Genomic DNA, 25082 nt, shown 5'->3' on the forward strand with positions numbered 1-25082 from the left:
CTATCCTCAAAGTATGCACAATCTTCAGATTTAAATTATTATGGTGATGTTTACAGTAGTGTGAGAAAAACAAATTTGGATTAGCAGACATTATTAGCTTTAATGCTCAGCTTTGGGATATAAAGAAGCCACAGCTGAGTGAGAAAAATAATTCAGGGAATAGAAAGTCAAATTATATATATATAGATGAAATGACAGTGTACAGGTGGCATATGGGGTGTGGGGTGCATAGACTGGAAGGAGGACTACAGACACAATGTGACCCTTGACTGTTCTACATGTTGGGGCTGAGCCATGCCCCCCTTCCCAGCCATGCATTAACTGTGCAGAATACTATCCATGTACATGTAGATTAATAAACAGTCTAAATAGGCATGTACAACCAAACTAGACCATGGGGCTAAGGGGGAAATACAGGACTAGGGTTAATTTTTCAGAAAAAAAAGTGGTTAGGTACAAAAATAGAATGGAATACAAAATAAAGAGAGAATCAAGCCAAAAAGGTGCAAACAAATGAAAACAAAGAAAGGAGCTGAGTAAATTCAGTGATGAGGTGAAAAAGAAGTGGATCAGGAACTGGGGTAGTTGAATAGAACTGTCTAGGGGTAACTTAGTACTGAAGTTGATGAGGGGCTTTAGGTCACCGCAGTGTGGGAACAGCAAAAATAGAAGTGAAAATAATATAAGGCTGAAGAAAATCCCAAATGAGGAAGTGCTGAGATTTACTGTTACAGCTGACCCACTGCTTCCAAGAAAAGACAGTAACTCCAGTGTAGGAGGGGTGGGGCAGCTCTTCCCTTCCAGAAAACAAAGAGCACAGTGTAAATCTAATAGGAGGCCTTAGAGAGACCTTAGTCTTATGTCTTAGTTGAACATATCATAAAAAGCCTGTCAAATGGGACATGCAGTACATGGGATGCAACACAAGCACGCTTAGATTAGTGTAGAAAAGCTGGTTGTGAGCTGCAGCATAGCCTAAGAAGATTATGGAACATAGGATGAAAGATAGGCTGGGATTGGTGGAGTCACTGACAGGAAAAGATCAGGGGAAGTGGGGAGGGGCCTCCTGAGTAGACCAACAGGAAGAAGCTATTCCATATATTATTTTCACTGTTCCCCCACACTGCTGTGACCTGAAGCTCCTCCTCAAGCTCCATTGAAAGGCAGAGATGTCATACTTTCTATGAGAGATGGGTGGGAAAACTGAACTCAGGTGAGCATTTGGGTGGCAGGTTCAGTAGGAATGATATGTTTGGCTGAAGTACTTTTCCTCTGCAAAAATCTTACAGAGACAGTACTGGAGTTCCTTACAGTCAAACACTTGCAAAAATCATTGGTGAGCCATGCTAAAGCCATGGAGAAGAAAAACAGAACTTTACTTATTAACTAGAGAAATGCGACAAACTTATAATGCATGATACTTTTATTGTGCTTCTTTAAATTTGCAGTTACTGCACTTTTTTCGCGTAGTGCTTAATATAGTCAGAATGTTTTATGGTATGCTATTCATGCACCTTTTAAAGTGAGCCAGCACAGATGACATTTTAGCTTTTATGCAGCTTTTAAAAATTAAGTTAACATAACAAAGATGTTATCAATGACATGAAAAATGATGAATTAACTGATGACACTGGCAGTGTGGCTTGTTATGTTGTGTTGGAGCATTCAGCATGATTGAGTGTACAAAACAAATAACGAGATGGAGGTGTTTACATTACGTTCACTGGCATACTGTAAAAAGATGGAGGTGTTTACATAAAGTTCACTGGCATACTGTAACAAGATGGAGGTGTTTACATTACGTTCACTGGCATACTGTAATGAGATGGAGGTGTTTACATAAAGTTCACTGGCATACTGTAATGAGATGGAGGTGTTTACATAAAGTTCACTGGCATACTGTAACAAGATGGAGGTGTTTACATTACGTTCACTGGCATACTGTAACGAGATGGAGGTGTTTACATAAAGTTCACTGGCATACTGTGTGATGTAAGGTGTAGCTTTAACTTATTTGTTCCTGATTGTCATGGTATGATTATATGGATTTTTCTCAACCTTTCTGCAGTGGTTGACATCACTAAGTGGCCCTCCACAGAATATTATGCAAAACTTTGTAAATGGAGTTAAAACTAATTGAAGTAATTATCCAAAGGAAATGCCACTTCATCTTCAGTACATTCCAGTATACAGTGCACACAGAATCACTGTGGCTGGAGAGAACCCTGATTCAGAGCATGGGACTTGGAAATGGGACCTACTTTTACATACCCTCTTCCCGCTTTCCTCTGGCTACTTCTGTTTATTCACAGAACAACCCTCAATTAATATTACAGCTGAGACCTGAATGATATAAATCATGACAAGTTGAATCCTTTTCTGCATGTACACAAATAAAACGTTGCAAGCAGAGCAGTTAAATATAAACAGAGACAGCACTCACATAACTAAATCGCAACAAACAGCATTAATTATTTTGCAGGATTTACCTAGCATTCTCAGAATTAAACAGTATTGGTTCTATATTTGTTCTACAAAAACTGAATTAAGAATTAAACTGAGTGCTCAGTCCCTTGTTCTGGATGTATTTCGGAAGAACATTAAGGACAGTATGGCTCACAAGAAAGAATACTAACGATTCCCTGGCATTCTTGCAAGATTTGTCATTTAATTGTAAACAATACCCTGAGTACCTATGCGTAAAAAAAAGCCTTATACATCTAGGTTTTTGCCAAATAGTAAATTAAAATAAAATGAAACAATAAACCAAACCTGAGTTTTTGGCTGGACATTTTTGACAGCTGCGCCCCCAGGCCATTCCATTACGACAGCAGCATTCAGCATAAGTCATTAAATATGCTTCCATAGGATCACCGCATTTACCATCTATTCCAATCCTCCTCCAGCAACTGTCAGCAGCTGATGTGCCATAAAATAGAGATGATACAAGCATCAGAGCCTTTTCTTTTACAGTCACACAACACATTTCAAAACTGATACATGCTATGCTGAATGTTACACCAATAAAACAGAGTGCAACATATAACTACAAAATCTGTGATACTCAAAGGCCTCAGATGCTGACATACTTGTATTTATAATGTTTTTTCATTCCCTCAGTGTTCACTGGAAGGCAATGCATATCCCTTCATACTGCTGTTTTCCAATCTCTGACAACACAAGCTTCCGGCTTAGCACATTAACTTTTATTTATTTATTTATTTCATTTGTTAACCGGGTAGTGTCCAACTGGGCTAGGAGGCCATTTTCAGCGGAGACCCAGGGAGAAAAGTTCCAACATATAACAAATAAAGAAGTGAAGTACAAGACATATTACAGGTGGTACAGGTGTGGCTAAGAAGCTAATTACAAACATAGCACAGAATCATATATTCAGACAGCCGCGGTGGTGCAGTGGTTAGCATTGTCACCTCACAGCAAGAGGCTCTCCGGTTCAATCTTCAGCTGGGGTGTCTTCTGTGCAGAGTCTGCATGTCCTCCCTGTGGTCATGTGTGTTTCCTCCGGGTGCTCTAGTTTCCTCCCACATCCCCAAAGACATGCTGCAAGTGGATTGGACATGCTAAAATTGGCCCTAGGCATGAGTGCGTGCGTGTGCCTTCCATGGAAGGTTGGGTACCGGGCTGGCAACTCGACACTGTAAAACTCCACTGCCAATCATAAGTGGACAAGGTGATCCACTGTGGCGACCCCTAACTGGGAAAAGCTGAAAGAGAGAGAGTACAGAATCATATATTCAAAAGCATTATATAAAGTAGAAAGAGTCACAATATTTAGCAAGAGAGGAGCAACTGAAATTTCAGCAAACAGTTACTGCTAGTTAAATACAGTGACTACATATAAGTAAAAATATATTAATAGAGTATTCCCAGTTATTACTGGATGTCCAGTTGTGAGCAAAGGTTTGAGGGAAATCTACCACCAATAGAACAGGAGAGAGTAGCATTTTCATGTGTGTGAATACAACATAAGGTCTAATATTATGGGAGAGTGCAAAGGTGAGGGATGCTAGGAAGTTATTAGCCTGGATTATGGCAGGAGCAGAGCCAGTGATTTGCTAGGTAGTCTTTTAGGAGTTTTTTTGAACTCATGATTTTTTTGGTTTTTAGTAATGAGCTGAGGAAGTGTTTTCCATAGCTTGGCAATTTTGTAAGAGTAGAGGGAGTCACCATGAAGGTTGTGGGAGCAGGTAACTTGTAGCATTCTGACAATCTGAGGGGTCTGACCTTAAAGTCTGGTTGAACTAGGTTAGCAAGAGCAGGGAGTTTGTTGGGTTGGTGGACAATTTTATGCCCCATAGTATGTTGATTGAAGGATAAGAGTAGGGAGTTCAAGCCAGTTTAGTTGAGAGAGAGCCAATCAGTGGTGAGTCCTATATGGGTGATTGGTGGCAAATTTGGCTATTCTGTTGTAACAGGCTTCTAGATTATTGAGGTCAGTCTTACACAGATTGGTGAAAATGTGAGAGCTATAGAGGAGAGTCAAGAGCAGGTGAGACTGGGCAGCGGCGCTGTGAGTTGGGAATGGTTTCACCCTGTAGAGGGTGCCTAATTTGGTATGCACTTTTTTGATTGTCAGTGAAATATGTTTATCAAATTTTAAATGTTCATCAATTGTCACACCTAGTTTAGTGTTTTTCTATGTTTTGGAAGGAAGATTGCATTTTTATTTGAAGTTCTTGGCGAGATGAGGCTGAGCAGATAAGTGTAGAGTCGTCTGCATATTGGACAATTGAGGCGTGATTTGTTGCAGAGTTGAGGTAATTTGTAAATATGCTAAAGAGGAGAGGGCCAAGTATGGCACCTTGGGGTATGCCTACAGAGATGGTGAGAAAGGGGGAAGATTGTTTTCCCATTTAGTAGCTCGCTGATCATTGGAAAGATAGTTCTTGAACCAGGACAGGGATGTGAACTCTAGACCATAGGATGAAAGCCTGTTTAGTAGTAGCTGGTGGGAAATGGTGTCAAAAGCTTTGGACATATTGAGAAAGATAGAGGAGACAAGTTGCCCTTCATTTAATAGATGATGAATGGTGTTGGTGAAAGATAACAGGGCAGTGCTGGTACTATGTTTAGGTCTAAAGCTATGTTAGGAACTAGAAAATAGGTTGTGAGTAAGGATGTGTTTGAGGAGTTGATTGTGGATGCACTTTTCTAGTATTTTTGTAAAGGGTGAAAGGATGGCTATGGGACAGTAGTTTGTAAGTTCTTTGCATGGTCCACCTTTGTGGAGGGGAATAATTTGGGATATTTTCCATAGAGCTGGCTGGGATGTATTGTTATGAAATGGATCGGTTAATCAGGATAGATATGGGGTAGGCAATAGAAGGAGCTGCTATTTTTAGGAATTCATTTGGGAGTAGGTCAGCTGCAACACAGCTGGGTTTTAGCCTGGTTAGGAGTGTTTTTATGTAGCTAGTTTGGATGGGTGTAAAAGTTAAGTGGGTGGTATTATCTAGAGTTGGAGAGGAGAGGGTGAGATCTTTCTTAGGTTGGTCACCTAGCGGAGAAGTAATAGTATTAATAAAATGGGAGTTGAATTGGTTAGCAATTGGGTCAGTGTTGTCTGAGGAGGTTGGAGGTGGGGTTGAGGAGTGGCTGGGAATGAGGAGATAGTTGATGCTTTGCCAGAATTTTTGGAGGTTGTCTTGGTGTGACTGTTGACAGGTCAGGAGGTAATCTTGTTTGTCTTTCCTGATTTGTGTTTTAGCTAGATTTCTAAGCTATTGATAGTTGAGGCTTGATTTGTCTCTGGTAGTATGGTAGGTGGCCCATTCCCTGTCTCTGTGTTTTAGTAACAGCTTGGTGTCTGTTGTTAGCCAGGGCAGGGTTTTGGCTTTTGAGTGAACTTGCCTGATGGGAGCTAGATTATTAAGTATGTTAAGGAAAATATTGTTGAGGTATTGTACTGCCATATCTAGTTGGAGGTTTTTGAGTGTTTATATTTCTATCTCTCTACAACAGGGTACTGTTTCTTCCCCATCTTGATCTTTTAGATGACATGGTCAATGTGCTCATAGCTCTAAACCTCTTAGCACAAAAAATTTGGACAAAGCCAAAAATAATCGGGGACAAAGCCTCAAAAATAGGGACACATTTTAAATATTGATCTTATAAACTTAGAAAGTTGCTGGAATAAAAGGTCTTGTGTTACCATACATTTTCTGAAGGATATTAAGTCTGAAACTCAAATGGTTGTCATTATTTAGTGAATTCATTCCTCTTTGATTTACCAAAATAAAATACATAAAAATCACAACTTTTATGAGGAACAGACCAAAAATATCAGGCAAAAATCTGGACATTCTGCAAAAATCTGTACTTTTGAGAGGTATGAATGTGACTTTCTATGAAAATCCACTTTTTAACCCCTTTTTGAATTATCACTTAAGACCTAGGCAAACATATATTTATATAAAAGAAAACAAGCCATATTAGCATGCTTCCAGATATAGACATTATGCATCACATATATGTTTTTGTTTAATTATAAACAATCCAATGTTATATAAATTGATCACTTCCTGCCTACCTTTAAACCTCATTTCTCTTCCAAAACATTATTCTGTTTGTATTGTTCCCACAATTTCCATTTTCTATGTGATTTGCTCCTACCCCTTTCTAAAGATCTCATTTTCAGTTATTTTTCTCTATGTTGTAATACTCGCTATTTCTAATACTGTTGGTTTAGACTTTGATTTTCATTTTCTGGTGATTTCTTTGTTTTGGTAGCCACCATAATTAAACTTAAAAAGCCTTACTATGACTAGATAATTCAGATCCTGTATCCCAGCTCAAAAATAACTTTCTTAGTTACACCCATTTGCTCACTCAATATTTCTGACATAGTACATTACATGTAATTTTTAAAGTCTGCCAACTCATTATGTTCGCAAAACATATGTTCCCAGTTACGGCTTTTTACCCATCACACCTCCAACATTGCCATCTACCTGAGGAAAAATGATTTGGCAATACCTATGCAAACACTTATAAGCAAAAATCCTAAATCTTCTAGACTTGGTTGCATATTTGGGAGCCATACACATATCCTCCTATTATTTCCTTGTAAATTGCTTATCCACTCTCTTCCTAATTTTTATAACCTCCTCTGACTGATTCTTATAGTTATCATGCCATATTTTATACACCCTACTTATTATCCCTTTTTAACAGCAGCTTCTGTTCTAAATTCAACTAACAACTCTACCAGAACAGTCCTTTTACTTAGGATTCCCCTAGCCCTTTTTCTTTGCCTATACTCTGATATCAATCCCTGATAGAGAAGGCAGTCTCTAGCCTGCTGTCAAAATGTATTCTTGGCCTTTTCCCATTCTATTACCCTTCCCTCTCTAGTTATTTGCTCCTGATGCCTTGGTTCCTTTGCCAGTTTTACCCAGTAATTCCAGCCCCCTTTTGCCTTTTCTCTGTACCACTAATTGCAGTCATCCCTATTGGAAAAATCACTTTTCTCCATTCTTATGTTGACTTAGTTCTTAAAATACATTCTGCTACACTATGAATATAATATTTTCTATGGCTGTTGTTATTTTCCTTAAGGATCTGCATCCAAAATCCCACTCTGCCCTTATTTCTTGAATCCCCTCTGCTTCATCATCATCCATTTCCACTTTGGAAGATAGCTTTCTGCATGTGTTATGTATATGAGCCTTAAATGTGTATCTCTAAAATATCCTTTCAAATCAGGTAATCCTAAACCATGAAAACCCACTTTTGGCCAAATTATAGGTAAAAGAGCCTTCTCAAAGTTAAGTCCTGCTAAGTGATTCCCCTTACTAGTATAAGCAATGCAGACTCTTCCTGCAGCTTAATACAAACCACTTCAGCCTCCTTGTACGTACTTCTTTGTAATCAGTGTAGAAACAAGGGCTGATGTCTCTTTCCCTTCATAATTATCCATAGATAATGTTATCAATATTATGTTCTCACAGTAATTTCCACAGCATCTCAAAATTCACCCACTTTACCACAATATAAATGTCGTCTTAGTCATTAATGCTGTTTTTCTACCTAATGCTTTAAACTCTTTTCAGATTAACCTTTATATTACCTTTATGTAACATATTGCTTTTACATGTATTTTATACCATACATGTAATCATGTATGTTTTATATATATCTGCCTATGCTTAGATCATGGCTGAACAATACTGCAAAACATTTCTGCTTACAAGGTTAAGAAACATAAAAAAACAAAGAAATAAAAAAAAATTAAATAAATTGAAAGCTTATGAAGTAATAATTAAGATAATGTGATCTGCCTCTCCAAAGTGATTGTAATACACAGTTCCTCTTCATATCTCCTTTTATTTCATGCTTCCCATGGCTTGCTTTTTGACTTACATAAGTTACATTGGGAGGGATAACTACTACTTCTCACCAAGGTAAAACAAAATGCTGGCCATTATAAAGCTACTTTTCTATATCCATATTCCTATTTTTATACCCACCTTTTTTATCTTTTTCCCATGGAAAGTTATAGGAGAAAACATATTTTCCAATAATAGGAAAGACTGCCGGAATAGTCTATAAATATATTAGAGTCATTTCATTCATTCTTTCTTTTTTCTTTCTGCTTGGTAACTAGGTGAGGGATGTGATCCATGAAGTTCTTTCAGTCTCATCTTGGCCATAGACAATTACAAGCACAACTAAGAGATAATTATGTAAACATTGCATCTAGCAAAATAAACACAAAATTCCAGAGTACTTAGAAGACAAAGGAATGCACTGACAACTGCTGAGATGACAAGTAGAACTGACAACTGCATAAATGGACAGTGTTGCAACAAACAAGCTGGAAATATGTCTTGTGTTAGAAAAACAATGAATTTGAACAACAAAGAACAGCAAGGAGGTTCATTGTGAAAGCATGCATTAAAGGGATTTAGGGCCTGTATGTGGAATTTGACCTTTATCAAGGTCATTCTGATTGCTTTTTAAGGTCCAACTTTAGTCGATTCTGATATTGTGAGAAGTTGTTCTGCTTTCTTATTTTCTCAGGGTGGGAATTCCAGGTTTCAGGAACCAGTTTACAGAAAGATTTTTCCCCAGTAGAAAGGATAAAGGCAAGTCAAATTAGTCAAATAGCATTACAATTTCAAATTAATGGGTTCTGGAGTCAGTAGTTTGCAGTTAAGTGGAGGGCAGTAGGATATAGAAATGTATACATGACATAGTTAAGGAGGAATTGCACTCTCTCAGTAATACAGAACCATCTGGATATTTTTTATACAAGTACAGTGATGTTCTTTGTTGTGTGAGATGTATAAGCTTTCAGATTTGTTTTTTTTTTTTTGTAGTGTGGAGGTATTAAGGGAAGATTTCAAAGGGAAAGTAGGGAGACCATATTCATAGGTAAGTACTAAGCTTGATACTTATGTGGGCCATTTTAAGCCTAGCCAGTTTCCCTTTCAAATTTGCGAATCAGACCCTGTACCTTGTGATTGTGAGGTAAACACCTTAACCATTATACTACCCCCAACCTCACAAACCTCAAACCACGGTATAATTAGATTTAGTGCAATAGCCCTTCCAGTTTCTTGAGTCAGAAGGTTGGCCTCATCTCTAAGCTGACCCTGTTCATAGCAAAAGAAAAAAGGTCACCTATGTATCTAGAACAGTGTTAGAATTGCAGGTTTTGCATAAGAAAGTATTTACTGAAGGGTATGTTGTCTGAAACTCAAATGTCTGCCATATCTCTCAAACTCTTAACCCATGAAATCAGGACACAGCCAAAATAATATAAGGGTGGAGATAAAGGCCCAAAATAGGGATATTTATTAAGTATTGCTCTTATAAACTTAGAAAGTTGATAGAATAACAGGCTTTTTATTGGTATGCATTTTCTGAAGGGTATGGTGTCTGAAACTCAAATGTGTGTCACTATTTAGTGACTTCAGTCCTCAATGATTTACTTGAAAACCACAAATTTTATGAGGTACAGACCAAAAATATAAGGCAAAAAGCTGGACATTAAGTGAAAATCTGGATGGCTAAAAGGTATGCATATGAAACATATTGCAATGTTCTGTTCAAGTAAAAGTGGGTGAACTGAATAACAATGTGTTTGTGGGAAATATTAAGTCATTTGTACACCAGGAACATTTGTGCAGCAGAAGAACTGTTGCAGTTGGGAAGCCATTTACTGCGGAGCTCTAGCTTTGCAGGATGGTATAAACCATTCTCTAAAGGGGATCCGTTATGTATAGTAGTGGGTGATGTCAATATGACATGTAATGCTATAGTTCTCTTTTATTGCACACATAGAAGATAAGTAAAACATTCTATCTGCCATTTGTATAGCTATCAACCTCAGTGATCAAGGATCAGGATGAAAGCCAACAAGTAATGTGCAGTCAAGGTTGAAGAAAGGGATAGATTTAAAATAATATTGTTATATGCTTGGAGAGTTGGTAGAATAACAGGGTTTGCATTAGCATACAAAACCTGTTATGCATTAGCATACATTGTCTGTTGAAGAGTCTGAAGCTCAAATGAATGTTAATATATAGTGAATGTAATCCCCAATGATGTTCCAGAAAAACACAGCTTTTATGTGATATGAAGCACAGCAGTAAGGTACAAAGAAGTGAAATATGTACTTAGGTGATGTAACTTATCACGCTGGGTATGTTACTTTCATTACATGATGGGCTTATTTTCCTTCCTGCACTATGCAGATGTTGAGATTTTGCTGCAGACAATGAAAACACAAAGTTATTTCGAAGGTTACAAACTTCAGGCTTCATTTTTTTATTTGTTTTCTTTATTGCAAAACATTGGATACTAATGTTATGTACTTGTATGATTTATGCATATGTCCCCAGTGTACATCTTACTGTAATTTCCATTCACTGAGCGTTGGTGAATGATGAGGCTGTCACTAGCATAGTTCCATGACCTACAGGCCTACAACACTGTGACATACCCCAGCTTGTGGTAAACAGTAATAATACACTGCACACCACAAATGCCGATAGCTGTTCTCCAGTTTTTGCTTTTCTCAGCCTCTACTAGCCTCCAGCGTACAGTTTTGTAAGGTAGGCTGACTTACCTGGCACGGGCAAAATTGCAGCAGGCTGTAGAGAGTTGTGGATTTGTCCTGGAATGGCCCAACAGTCAGGGAAAAGTAATTTGGTCTCTTCACCCTTCAGCATCTAGAGTTCTTGGTCAAATTCAGTTGGTTTGTTGAAAATGCAGTATCATGAGCTTTGACAACTCATAGGTGAACCACTTGAGCAAGGAGGACTGGGCTAAAGTGAAATGGTTAATAGGTGATTTTAGTTGTTATTATATCTCAAGTCAAAAAGGTAATTCTTTTGAATATACTGGGAAAGAACACGCATTCTATATGACTAGCACTGTTTAGTAAAAAGTATTGTCTTGTGTTTTTATTATTTATTATTAAATATTTTAAAACCTTTTAACTATGGCTGTTTTGTGTAGAGATAAGTTAAGCTCTAATGTACATTGCATGTATATAGTGATCCTGTACCAAGTCACTCTAATAAGCCTTGACTGTTTAGTTATACTACCAAATGGATAATAATATTGCACAGTAATAATGGACACCCTTTTTAAGGACCTTTGAGTAGCTGATAAATATTAGTGGGTGGTGGCAGCTGGTACTACTGTATAGTCAGGTAAAAGGGGCACAGCTGGAGAACCTGTGTCAGCCTTTCCCAGGAGTTTCTGTGTGGTTGTATAAACTCTTCTCAAAGTATGTGTGTGTGCGTGTGTGTGTGTGTGTGTGTGTGTGTGTGTGTGTTTGTACTACTGAATTATTTTAAGTATTCCTCTGTGATCTTTGAACTCTTGACTAGCACTGTATAGTAAAAAGTATTGTCTTGTGTTTTTATTATTTACTATTAAATATTTTAAAACCTTTCAACTGTGGCTGTTTTGTGTAGAGATAAGTTAAGCTCTAATGTACATTGCATGTATATAGTGATCCTGTACCAAGTCACTCTAATAAGCCTTGACTGTTTAGTTATACTACCAATTGGATAATAATATTGCACAGTAATAATTGGACACCCTTTTTAAGGACCTTTGAATAGCTGATAAATATTAGTGGGTGGTGGCAGCTGGTACTACTGTATAGTCTGGGGAAAAAGGGGCACAGCTGGAGAACCTGTGCCAGCCTTTCCCAGGAGTGTCTGTGTGACTGTATAAACTCTTCTCAAAGTATGTGTGTGTATGTGTGTGTGTGTGTGTGTGTGTGTGTGTGTGTGTGTGTGTGTGTGTGTATGTGTGTGTGTGAGCTACTTGGGCAGGGACACAAAGCACTGGTTGGACAGAGAAGGTGCTGGAGGTTTAAGTTTGCCCACTAGTCTGAGATCTGGACCCTATAGCTGTGCCCGTGGGGAGTCTTACTGGGGACCTGGAGAGCAAGGGAGTGACCAGCCCCGGACTGACTTTGATCACTGTGTGCTCTTAAGGGAAATTGCACTTTACTGTATTTGTTATCCTTTCTTCCTATATGAGATGGCCCTCACTGGTGTTAGTGGTGAGGATTGAGGCTCCTTGATTACTGGGCCAGGGCACGGCTGTCACACAGAGCATAAGTTAACAGTGAAAAAAAATCACAGTTTAAATATATGAATCAACCAGTTATAAAGTAGACTCAATCCTACAACTATTCAACATGAAGTAATCCATTGGCTTTATCCCCATGGTTTGGCACAGCAATTATGATACCACTCTACAATGGTGGCCACACCATAGACCTCTGGAATTACAGACTCATCAGCCTGATGAGCCTCATCTGTAAGATCAAGGAACAGGTCATAACAAACCTGATAAAATAATGACACAAAAAATTTTGCACGACTTGACTCCCAGCAGTTTAGCTTTGTTAATGGTAGGTCCTGTCTAATGAATTTGGTGAATTTTTTGAAAGGGTATTGCAAGCCATGTGCACTGGTCACTCTGTCTTCACCAAGGCATTTGATGCTATAACACATGCCAACATTATCAAAAGGCTAAATGCACGCCAAATTGATATCTATGTATCTAATCTATCTATGTAGTTAGATGGATAGCTAACTGGTTGAGAGACAGGACCCAGACTGTGAGGGTAGCAGGTGCATCCTCAGATAGCATGAAGGTAACCAGTGGGGTACCATCATGATCAATGCTAGGACCTCTGTTATTTGGCATATACCTCTCTGATCTCCAAATCAAAGACAGGGACCTCTGGTTAACCAAATTTGCATATGATTGTGAAATGGGTGTTTTACTCAAATCCCCTTCTGATATGCAGAAGCTATAATGTGTACAATTACATATTAACAGCCAGTGCTCTGAAAATGGGTTAAAATTTAAAAATTAAATGTTAAATAAATGTTTTAGCATTTGGTAAAGAAACCCTCCACTAAGCTTATAGTATAGAAAGCACCCCACTCCAAAATGTAGATGCTGTGAGACATCTTGAAACATGGGTCAATAACTCCCTCTCTTTTGATCACCATGTTGCAACAGCAGTCAATAAATCCTTCTGTCTAGCACAACTGATGACAAAGAGTATTTTCTGTCCTTATCCCTATGAATTCTACACAGATCAGGCCCATCATGGAATACAATACCCTACTTGGGAAGTATCTTATTAAAAATATTAAGCAGTTAGAGAGATCTCAAAGGTAACTGACAAAAAAGATCATGGGCCTTATGGACCTAAACTACCAAGAGAGCTTGAGGTTCTTGTTTCTGTATTCAGTGTTCCAAAGACTCCTTTGGGGTGATCTGTGCCTTGGCTTCTTGGACATTATGGATCCATCAGTCCATTGCTGCTTACTTCTTCACAAATTAAACAGTTTAGTGAAGACTGGAACCAAAAGTTTGACACTTCTTTGGCAAATAAACAAATCACGGTGGACAGATAGATTTTTCATGCAATGAATACACTTTCTCTCAAACAAACTTCTCCAGATCAAGCAATGTGACAGATTGTCTTTCTTTAAGAAGGAATTAGACAGTTGGATGGGCATTCATAAATTCACCCCTAGAATGACTGGCCTATTGAACCTTGAAAAAGGAGGTACGGTCTGAGGGTACTGGCATGAAGTAAATAGCCTCATGATCCAGTTGCCTTAAATATTTTATGATTCTGTGATCCTCTAACCTTTAGGTAATGAATACTAATCACAAATTTGGGACACTGATTGAAATTCTTGACAAAACAGTCCTAAATTTTGAAAAGACTAATATACCAGATAAGTATATTTTAAGTGTTTGAAAAGAAGAGGTAAGAGTGATATGCAGACTATGGACCTTAAGAGATAAAAGGGTTCTAGTGTCTAGAAAACCCTGACAATGAATTCCTAACAAGCAGTCAACCCAAAAATCAATAAACTCACATTAATACAAGCCAATAAGGGAACTATCAAAGAAATAAAAAATTACTAGATGTATCTCATTTGAAGCTGAAGTTAAAGGCCGACCCCGTTTTTCTAATAGAACATTCTAGAGTATGGGCTCTTTTTCACACACAAGGAGAGCTGCTTCTACCTGATCTATAAAAACTTTCTGTCTCTTGTTGGCTTCACTTATTAACTCTAAGTACTCAGTGCAATGCCAACTACATTTTCATTTAATTCAAATTGTAAATGACTTTAGACATGTCTGAATCTCTGTTTAAGTTTAAAAACGAGGTATGGTCTCAGTGTGAGTGCTGGCAAAGTGCAAATGACCATGTGGCCCAATTGCCTTGTATTTTCTATGATACTGTGATTCTATGATAAGTGATTTAAATGGAAGAACTATTTTGCAATCTGTATATAGCTATCTATTAAGTTCCTAAGATTTAAAGCATGCACTAAGGTTTGGCAGGGGTGAAGATAAAGCAAAAGAGACAGGATTCTATCAATAAACATGTAGATGTGCAGTCCTCCTGGCATGTCTGTATGTTGTATTGCATACAATTTGATATCCTGTTTCACAGATGTCTGCAGCCATTGATATGAATGGGAAGGCACTAAAAAAATACCCAGTACTATTGCAGAGCATCACACAGCAATTTAATTTAATTTAGCTTTGTGCCTGGAAGTTATATCAATCAGAGGAGAAGAATAGTGTACTGGAAGCATTAAAAATTCACAAGGGTACAAAACAATGCAATTGATGCATGTATAATACATACCAATTTTATTTGGTGGCACACATTGCCTCTTTGCAGCCTCATAGATCATCGGAGGAGGGCAGTCACATTGGTAAGAACCTCTCAAGTTAATACAGTGGCCATTCACACAGTTTGATATATCCTGGCACTCATCAACATCTGAAAAAAGAAAAAAAGAAAGAAATCGTTATGGCAAAAACACCAAAGCACTGGGACTAAATCCCCAACATTACTCTGAAATGGCACCAGTTCCATGTGATAGTAAACCAACTACAAAGCCGACTCTTGACCTCGGTGATCTTGGATCCATTAGTGGTGGCAGGGATGGAGGATCTGATTGTGGTGGGAGGAGTGAATTGGCTAAGCCTTCCTCACCATTCTGAGAGAGAGAAGGGGGTGCACTTGCCCATGAACATGTGTTCCATTACAGCTCCTTGGTAGAGACCAGAGATCCAGCAGACAGGTTTGATTCAAGATGAATGGGGCATATGCAGGTGTACTTCAACTGCAGAACTGTATAACCCCACACAATAACCCAATGCATATCCAGCCTTAGAACAAACAACTGGACATGTGAGGGAAAAGACTGGGCTTAAAGAAGAAAAATCCCAAACCCCACCATGGATGACAGAAGCACTCCTGGCTCTCCATTCTCAAGGAGCAGAAATGAATAAACCTTATGGCTACTGCCTTAAGGAAAATGAAAACAGGCACCGGAGCAACAGACAGGGATGCTTTGGGGCAACTGCTGGGGCAGGAGGAAAAAGCCTATCAAACAGAGTGCAGTGTAAAAAAGACAAAGCATGGTTAACTAAAGAGAATCTCAGGTCTATATTTTGATATTATTGAAAGCTTACTTTGGGGGATAAAGCTCTTTATATTTTTTTTATTGAAAAACCTAACAAAATCCAATTGTTAGTTAATAAATCGGAACACTAATTTATGGTTCTCAAACAGATAAATTCCAATTTTTGCAAGATGAAATATGGGATTTATATGCATAATTTTTATGAGTAGTTTTTGTCATTACTATGATTTCATTATAATCTGTGTGTGCGTATATATATATATATATATATATATATATATATATATATATATATATATGTGTGTGTGTGTGTGTGTGTGTGTCTACCTCTGTAGACCGAATTTACAGTCCACCGAAATTGATTTAGCCGAGATCAAACTGCCAAAACAACATGTATTTGAAAAACCACTTTACTGAAACTCAAAATAACGTTAACGTAACCTGATTGTAACATATACATGTAAACACTTACCATTCCCCACACCCCCTGCATATTTTACATACCAGCTCCGAGATTGCACTACATCGGGGAAAGGTAAGATCCAGAACTGGTAGCATACTGCCTTATTCTGTGTTCCGAGGTTCAGCAGTTTGCAGTTTCAGATACATGTTGTTTCGGCAGTTTGGTCTCGGCAAAATCAGTTTCGGTGAACTGTAAATTTGGTCTACAGAAGTAGACCCATGTGTGTATGGGTATATATGGGTCTATTTCACATGGCTGAAAGACCATAAATCCGAAACTGATTTAACCGAGATGACAATACAAAAACTAAAAAATGCTGGACACTGTACTTTTACCCAGGGGAAGTAAATACTTGCCCAAAACTACATTACAACAGACCGAACTATTTGAAACCCATCTAGATGGTGGGCTATGCCCCCAATACCCCCCTAACTATACATACCAACTCTGGGATTGTACTATAGTGGGGGAAAGGGCATATTTCCCCATGTTGGGCAAGTGTTAACTTGCCCTGGGAAAAAGTACTGTGTGCGGCATTTTTAGTTTTGGTATTATCATCTTGGCTAAATCAGTTTTGGTTTTATGGTCTTTATACCATGTGGAGTAGACCCATATATATATATATATATATATATATATATATATATATATATATATATATATATAGATATATTACATGTATAGTTACATGACAGTATTATAAACAACAAACACAAGAAAAAATACAAGTTGTGGCAAATGAGTGTTCTGGCCTGAAATGCCAAATTCTATAAAAATGCCTTGTTTTTCCAATACTCTGACAGTGCAGTTTCATTATTTACCGGTATTTTAACAAAAAAATGGAAAGTCACTATTCTTGCTAATAAAAAAAAAGTAGTAATAAAAAGTGTTAATAGAATACTGTTCATTTTGTAGATAAATTTATTCCAAATAAAATTACCCCCATAACCATGTTTTAATTTTTTCCTTTGGAGTTTATTTTTTAATTTCAGAAGATGGTGAAAGATTAAATATTCAACAATTTTGTTAAAGTAGTTAAAGCATTTGAAGCAATAATAAAATGAACACCACTCAGTACTTTTCACTTTACATGAATTGATTTATTTTTCAAATTCACATTCATTGTTTCAAATGAGAAATTATGAAGGTAAGTAGTTTTGAATGGTAAAATGATCAGTTTGGACACTTGTACATTTTAATGTGGTGTGTTTCAATTTAGTTGAATATGGATTTGGTTAAGAGAAGTTTTGGTTGAGTGTTGTTAGTGCTAGAAGGAGGAACTCTCATTGCAGTTGGTAGGTGTGGTATTGGGACTAATGCCAAAAATTTCTGATATACCAAATCTTTCAGCATTAGAGGTGATAAGTGTGTGTGCAAGGGTTTGCATGTTAGGCTGTCTTGGATCATCACATGATTGCCATTTTAAGATCCAGTGCTTTTAGAACACATCCTGGCTTTATCGTTTGCCTGTTTAGCTGACTTAGTTTAATACCAACATGACGAAAGGCACCAGACTGCTTCATCACTGGTTTCAGCTAACCCACCTGCAGTGGGGAATATATATACTTGATTTCTGGATCCAGAGCATGTATATTTGTGCCAGATTTCGTTTTAGTGAAGAAACGCCAGGAAGGTCAGGTTGTATCAGCCTCTTGTCATGCTCTTCTTACGTCTAAACATACACTAACAGACCATCAGTTACGTTTGCAGCACCCTGGAAGGTTTCAATTACTTGGTTAGCAGTTCTTTGATTATCTCTGGCACTGTTGAATACCAAATGGAAGTCTAAAGAACCCATATATCCAAAAAGGCACATTAAATTTACATAATTTGGAGCTTTGCTAATCTAGAAATCCTGGTGTGCATCTAGAATCTGTAATTCCTCAGACTATGTCTTCCACTGTAAGCAGTGGGTAATGCTCTCTTAATTACTTCAGTCTTATTTTGTAGTCATTACTAAATAAAAACAGGAATCTTGTCTTTCTTTACAATTGTGACCACTTTTTCATCCACTCTGTTAGCCTTTCCACATATGTCTTCCCTAAATTTGCCAGACATTATTATATCATAAACAAGCATTGTGACAGATATTTACCATTATGTCCAAACTTTATCCCCTTAAAAAGGTACTGCAATTCAGTAGATTCTCAGTACTGCACTCCCAGGCCTCCTTTCTATGATTTGTGATTGTTCACAGAACTGCTTTGTCACTGTGGCAGATAATGATAATACTAGCATGGACAGCATTTGATTAAAAAATACATTATTTTTCCCTTGTGATCATTTTGCCAAAGAATACTTAGTAATAATTAAAGTTCTGAGTTGGACAGTTACTAAATTTTTGAAGTTCTTATCCATAATTGTTATTCCCTCCATTCTTGCTTTTTATTTGCATCTGATTGTGATGTAGAAGATCGATAATGCTGATTGACTGGTCCTGTAAAATTAATTGTATGAACAGATGAGGCACACAGAAAACAAGTTTGCTGCAGCAAAGACCGCAGTACCTCCTGCCTTTAATAAACAAAAGATAATTCTCCCTTGAGGCTCAATCTCAAAGTGCCATTCTTAGCAGGACTGGACTTTGAAAGCACAATGATATCTTCCATTAACATAACCAGAAATATTTTGGCTTCATTTTTCACCTTCTATGAAAATGAGGCACAAAAAGTGTTTTAGTTTTACTTTTGTAAAACTGTTACTATTCTTACTATTTTATATCGTAAAAACAGATATGGTCCTTAATTCTACTATAAAACATGCAGGGGCAAGGGGAAAACAAATATGCCACTTGTACTGTTCTGAATGGTTGAAAGCAGTTTCATGTATGCATGTATGCATGTGCAAACCTCGATTGCTTGAGGCAAACTGCTAACCACATATTAAAATAAAAAAAAAAAAGAAAGAAATAATCTCAGTTATATGCATAAGAAAAGGAGTGCAACACACATAGTCCATACAGCAACACCCTTTTATATTGCATTCAACTCCTTTTAAAGAAGTAAAGCCCTAGTCAAAAGTAATGCTTCAGAAATGTTATAGTCATATAACTATGCCTGGTAGGGCAAAATGCAGCACAACTCATTCCAATGGTTTAAGTCCCTTTAGTCAACCAATGAAAAATGATCACTATTCATTCATTAATTACAGAGTTAATTACATCAACAAAGTGAAACACTAACCCATTAAAAACAATTTAAAAAGAAAGTAATGAAAAGTAAGACAAACTTACATTCAAGATCAGAGTTCAAACCTCGAGGAATAACATATTAAACTTAAAAATACACTGATTCCATTCCACTTAAAGGAAGGTTGAGACCAGCTCCTCTTTGCATATTAGAAGCACCAAGACCATATAATCTGGAAACACTGAACTTGAATTCAGAAGATAAATATGGCTCAGTGAGTTAGTGCTTTTCTTGCTTTTTCAACTTATTGATGTAATTATTCAATGAATGATATTTTTCATTGGCATTTGAACCTTTGGAATTAGCTGTGCACCATTTTCCCCTAGGAGGCAGGGTTTGACAAGGGAATAGTAGTGGAAGAATCTGCCTAATAAACAGTTATTTGGCAAGCATTGGCATCTGGAGTCTGTAACTGTATTTTAAAGTGTTATTTGGTTTGCGGTTGTGATATTTATCATTTCATGCCTTACCTTCGGGGTACAGTACACTGCATGGGCTTGTACATAGCTTGTTATGCAGCACAAGTAGAAATAATCAATTGCAATCAAATTTACTCAGAATTCTTTTAGAACTCAGTATAATTATGTACAATCATATTGTTTTTACTAGCACAAACTTCTTAAGCAAAATATTATACATTCTTAAAGAGTAAAGGGTAGATGCTCATTTAATTTAAGGCAATGTTTCTGTGCTTACCAACACACTGTAGTAAGTTGCTATCATAGTAGAATCCTTGCTTGCAGTAGCATTCGTAGCCAGGTTGGGTGTTTACGCATTTGCCTTCCTTACAGATTTCATTCCCAAATAGAACACATTCATCTATATCTGCACAGAGGGAACAGTAGAAAAAGGTCAGAAATTAAATATTCATTGTAAATAATATTGTGTTATAACATATGAATATGAACTGGTGCCATATAAAACAAATCTTTGTTTCATCAAATTTTACTAAATATAGGAGTTACTAAATTTTATATTTTGTTTCTTTGTAAACACATTGAATGTATATAGAGGGTTTGTGTGTGCATGTGTGTGCGTGTGTGTGTGTGTGTGTGTGTGTGTGTGTGTGTGTGTGTGTGTGTGTGTGTGTGTGGCTGTACGCGTGCATGTGTCTATGCAGGGGCGTGTTTTGTGTGTGCAAGAATGTGCTTGTCTAGGGAATGTTAGAATATACGTGCATGCATGTGTGTATGCACACGTGTATCTGTCTGTCCATCTGTGTGTTTTTGTTTCAATGCATGTGTTTTGCTAATACATTTTGTTGCACGTGGATGCACAGTGATACTGAAATTACAGATCAAAAATAAGGGCAAGTATCTCTGTAAAAGTTTTGTTTTTTCACTTTAGCTCACTGACTATACATAGACACTATTACTGCTTTGCTTTCTGTTTTGTGTTAAGTACAGTGAAATAATCACATTTTTGCATTTGTTGTTATTCTCTGTTCCAGCTGTTCATCTACTGCAAAGTACTCAGATTTGTGGCACAGCTGGTGTGGTACAGTTGTGATTGCAGTGTAACTGCTGCTGTACAGTTGTGGCTTTCTTAACTTTGTCTCTTAATGATAAAATATGTAAGTGCATAGACTACAGAAAAAGGATTTTATAGAAACTCTTGTATTCTGATTGCAAAACATGAGTATATCGTAAGATCTGGGGAAGGAAAAAAGCCATTGCAAGTTGAATATCTGACTCCATTTAAGTTTCTGCGAAAGCTGAACCTTTGGCACCATTTAAGACTGACAAATTTTGCGCTACATGATCAACAGGACTCCACTCTCCTATGTCTGAAGTTACTTAACAAAGAGTTTTATTTTGCCATGAATACATCTATGGAATACATTCAGTAGTAGGGTGAACTGCAACAAGGAAACAGGAAAGCAATAATAACTCAAATACTGTAAATGACAGACCAAAATATAAATAGCATAATAAGAGTGAGGTCCAGCTAGCACCAAATATACAGAGAATGAATTTCAGCACTTACAGAAAGTATGAAAAGCAACATCGACTAAACATTGAACAGATCCCCCAATCCACCAGATGTCAAATAAAAACTTAAAATCAAATAAGAAGCCTACCATTGTGATAAAATCAGACTAGAATTACAATAGAAACAATAAAAAAGCAAAGCAGGTATATGCCTTCAAGTAACTGTAATCATTCCACCAAAAAGAAAGCAGTCAGAACAGCAGCAGACCTTTAATCTGCCTTCGAGGGAAATTCAACAACTGGCTGGACTTTTCAATATTAGGTCAATTAATAATTACAGTGATGCCTCAGGAAAAAAAAAATTCTTTGTACTTCCAAACCAAGCGTATCACATATTATAGAAAATACTGGGGTCCTCTACAGTGTCACATCCGTTCCATATAACTACTAATGAGCATCATCCTCTCTCAAGACACTGCCCTCTCTAGGCAGATATCACTCACAGGACAAAATCCATTTAATACGAAGATACACAAGAAAGTAATGCAAGCAATAACTAAAAGAAAGCGTCAAGCTGCTGTTACAGACTTCCACACTCCTGGTAAGTACTTGTAACTATATGTTTGTAGCCACGTACTAGGTATATGTAACTGTATGGGTATGATCTATGCATATGTAACTATAAATAACTATATGTAACTATATGTTTGTAGCCGTGTACTAGGTTTATGTAACTATGTGGGAATGATCTATGCATATGTAACTATAAATAACTATATGTAACTATATGTTTGTAGCCTTGTACTAGGTTTATGTAACTATGGGGGTATGATCTATCCATATGTAACTATAAATAACTATATGTAACTATATGTTTGTAGCCTTGAACTAGGTTTATGTAACTGTGGGGGTATGATCTATCCATATGTAACTATAAATAACTATATGTAACTATATGTTTGTAGCCTTGTACTATGTTTATGTAACTATGTGGGCATGATCTATGCATATGTAACTATAAATTACTATATGTAACTATATGTTTGTAGCCTTGTACTAGGTTTATGTAACTTTGTGGGTATGATCACTGCATATGTAACTATAAATAACTATATGTAACTATATGTTTGTAGCCTTGTACTATGTTTATGTAACTATGTGGGCATGATCTATGCATATGTAACTATAAATTACTATTTGTAACTATATGTTTGTAGCCTTGTACTAGGTTTATGTAACTTTGTGGGTATGATCTCTGCATATGTAACTATAAATAACTATATGTAACAATATGTTTGTAGCCGTGTACTAGTTTTATGTAACTATGTAGGTATGATCTCTGAATATGTAACTATAAATAACTATATGTAACTATATGTCTGTAGCCTTGTACTATGTTTATGTAACTATGTGGGTATGATCTATGCATATGTAACTATAAATAACTATTTGAAACTATATGTTTGTAGCCTTGTACTAGGTTTATGTAACTGTGTGGGTATGATCTATGCATATGTAACTATAAATAACTATATGTAAATATATGTTTGAAGGTGTGTACTAGATTTATGTAACTATGTGGGTATGATCTATGCATATGTAACTATAAATTACTATATGTAACTATATGTTTGTAGCCGCTTACTAGGTTTATGTAACTATGTGGGTATGATCTATGCATATGTAACTATAAATTACTATATCTAACTATATGTTTGTAGCCATGTACTAGGTTTATGTAACTATGTGCGTATGATCTATGGATATGTAACTATAAATAACTATATGTAACTATATACCACTTCACCAAACAAACAAGCAAAATCCAAGTATTTATTATACTATTAAAACGTTTTAACAGTTTTTTATATGTAACTATATGTTTGTAGCCATGTACTAGGTTTATGTAACTATGTGGGTATGATCTATGCATATGTAACTATAAATAATTATATGTAACTATATGTTTAAAGCTGTTTACTAGGTTAATGTAGCTATGTGGGTATGATCTATGCATATGTAACTATAAATAACTATAAATAACTATATGTAACTATATGTCACTATATGTTTGTAGCCTTGTACTAGGTTTATGTAACTATGTGGGTATGATCTATGCATATGTAACTATAAATTACTATATGTAACTATATGTTTGTAGCCATGCACTAGGTTTATGTAACTATGTGGGTATGATTTTTGCATATGTAACTATAAATAACTATATGTAACTCTATGTTTGTAGCCTTGTACTATGTTTATGTAACTATGTGGGTATGATCTATGCATATGTAATTATAAATAACTATCTGTAACTATATATTTGTATGATCTATGCATATGTAATGAAAAATAACTATATGTAACTATATGTTTGTAGCTTTGTACTATGTTTATGTAACTATGTGGGTATGATCTATGCATATCTAACTATAAATAACTATATGTAACTATATGTTTGTAGCTTTCTACTATGTTTATGTAGCTGTGTGGGTATGATCTCTGCATATGTGACTATAAATAACTATATGTAACTATATGTTTGTAGCCATGCACTAGGTTTATGCAAAATTGTTGTTATGATCAATGTTTATGTTTATGTGGAGCTTTTCTCCCCAGGGTCTCCACTGAGAAAAGGGCCTCGGCCCAGCTGGACTAACCCTGTCAACAAATGTCAAATAAATAAATAAATAAATTTTCTTCACAGCCTACCAGAACAGATTTGTAAGTTCATAGGTTCATAGGATGTTACTAGGCTATTGACCTGAGGGTCTTTACAAGCCTAGCCATTAAATCCCAATATAATACTAGATGAGAGATATTGTCTATGCCCTAGGTTTTTCTAGCAAGGGTTACCAATGTCCAAGATTGAATCCAGGGCAATCCCCAGCAGAAAGTCATGGTTTCCCATCCAGTCATCCAGGCTGCACTTAAACAGGGTTATGGAGGTGCTCTGCTTGATATGGATTGAAAGCCTATTCCACAGGAGTGGCAACCTCTGAGAGATGCATCTGCCTCTCCAGCAGGTCCTGTTTATGCCGCAGGCTTCATTGAGCTCCCTGGAATGGGTGACTCCAGTCCCATGTGACTTACTGATGTGCAGCATTTCCATTAGATTTGGGTCAGATAGTCCTGTGAACCAGACATAAGTTGCCTCTAAGTAGTCTACACACTACTGAGTACAGTGACAGTGAACTTCAGTCTGTCCATATAAGACGTGCTGGAGACCCTGAATTTTTTAGTTAGAAATCTCTGAGGTATCTCAAGTTGCTGCAGGTGACTGGTACTGTACATACCAAAGGAAGCATTATTTTTAATAACAGCCCTGATAAGTGTTGAGTACAGGGGAGTTATAACCTCTTTTGATCTTGAGGTGATGCTTTTGCTAATCAGGTGAGTGATGTAGAATGTCTTCCTCATGACAGTAGACACATGGTGGTCAAAGTTGAAGTCACAGTCAACTTGTGCTCCCAAGTCTCTCACTACTGATTTGGTACGTAGGGTATTATTGTTTATTTTATAATCAGCATGG

The 25082-nt window shown here is 36.8% G+C and overlaps 1 protein-coding gene across 1 annotated transcript in view; it reads right to left on the reverse strand.

The window, feature by feature from the left end:
* The window catches only part of LTBP3 (latent transforming growth factor beta binding protein 3), a 1089474-nt gene that overhangs the window by 54549 nt on the left and 1009843 nt on the right, over nucleotides 1-25082 (reverse strand). Inside the window, exons 21-23 of the mRNA XM_044060493.1 lie at nucleotides 20316-20444; nucleotides 15182-15319; nucleotides 2773-2919 (exon numbers count right to left, since the gene is read on the reverse strand). Coding sequence (XP_043916428.1) covers nucleotides 2773-2919; nucleotides 15182-15319; nucleotides 20316-20444 — 414 coding nt within the window. The remainder of the gene's footprint in view (nucleotides 1-2772; nucleotides 2920-15181; nucleotides 15320-20315; nucleotides 20445-25082) is intronic.

The sequence above is a fragment of the Protopterus annectens genome, chromosome 2.part0 (genome assembly GCF_019279795.1).
Source record: "Protopterus annectens isolate FY-2018-M chromosome 2.part0, PAN1.0, whole genome shotgun sequence".
In the NCBI taxonomy this organism is placed as follows: domain Eukaryota; kingdom Metazoa; phylum Chordata; order Ceratodontiformes; family Protopteridae; genus Protopterus; species Protopterus annectens.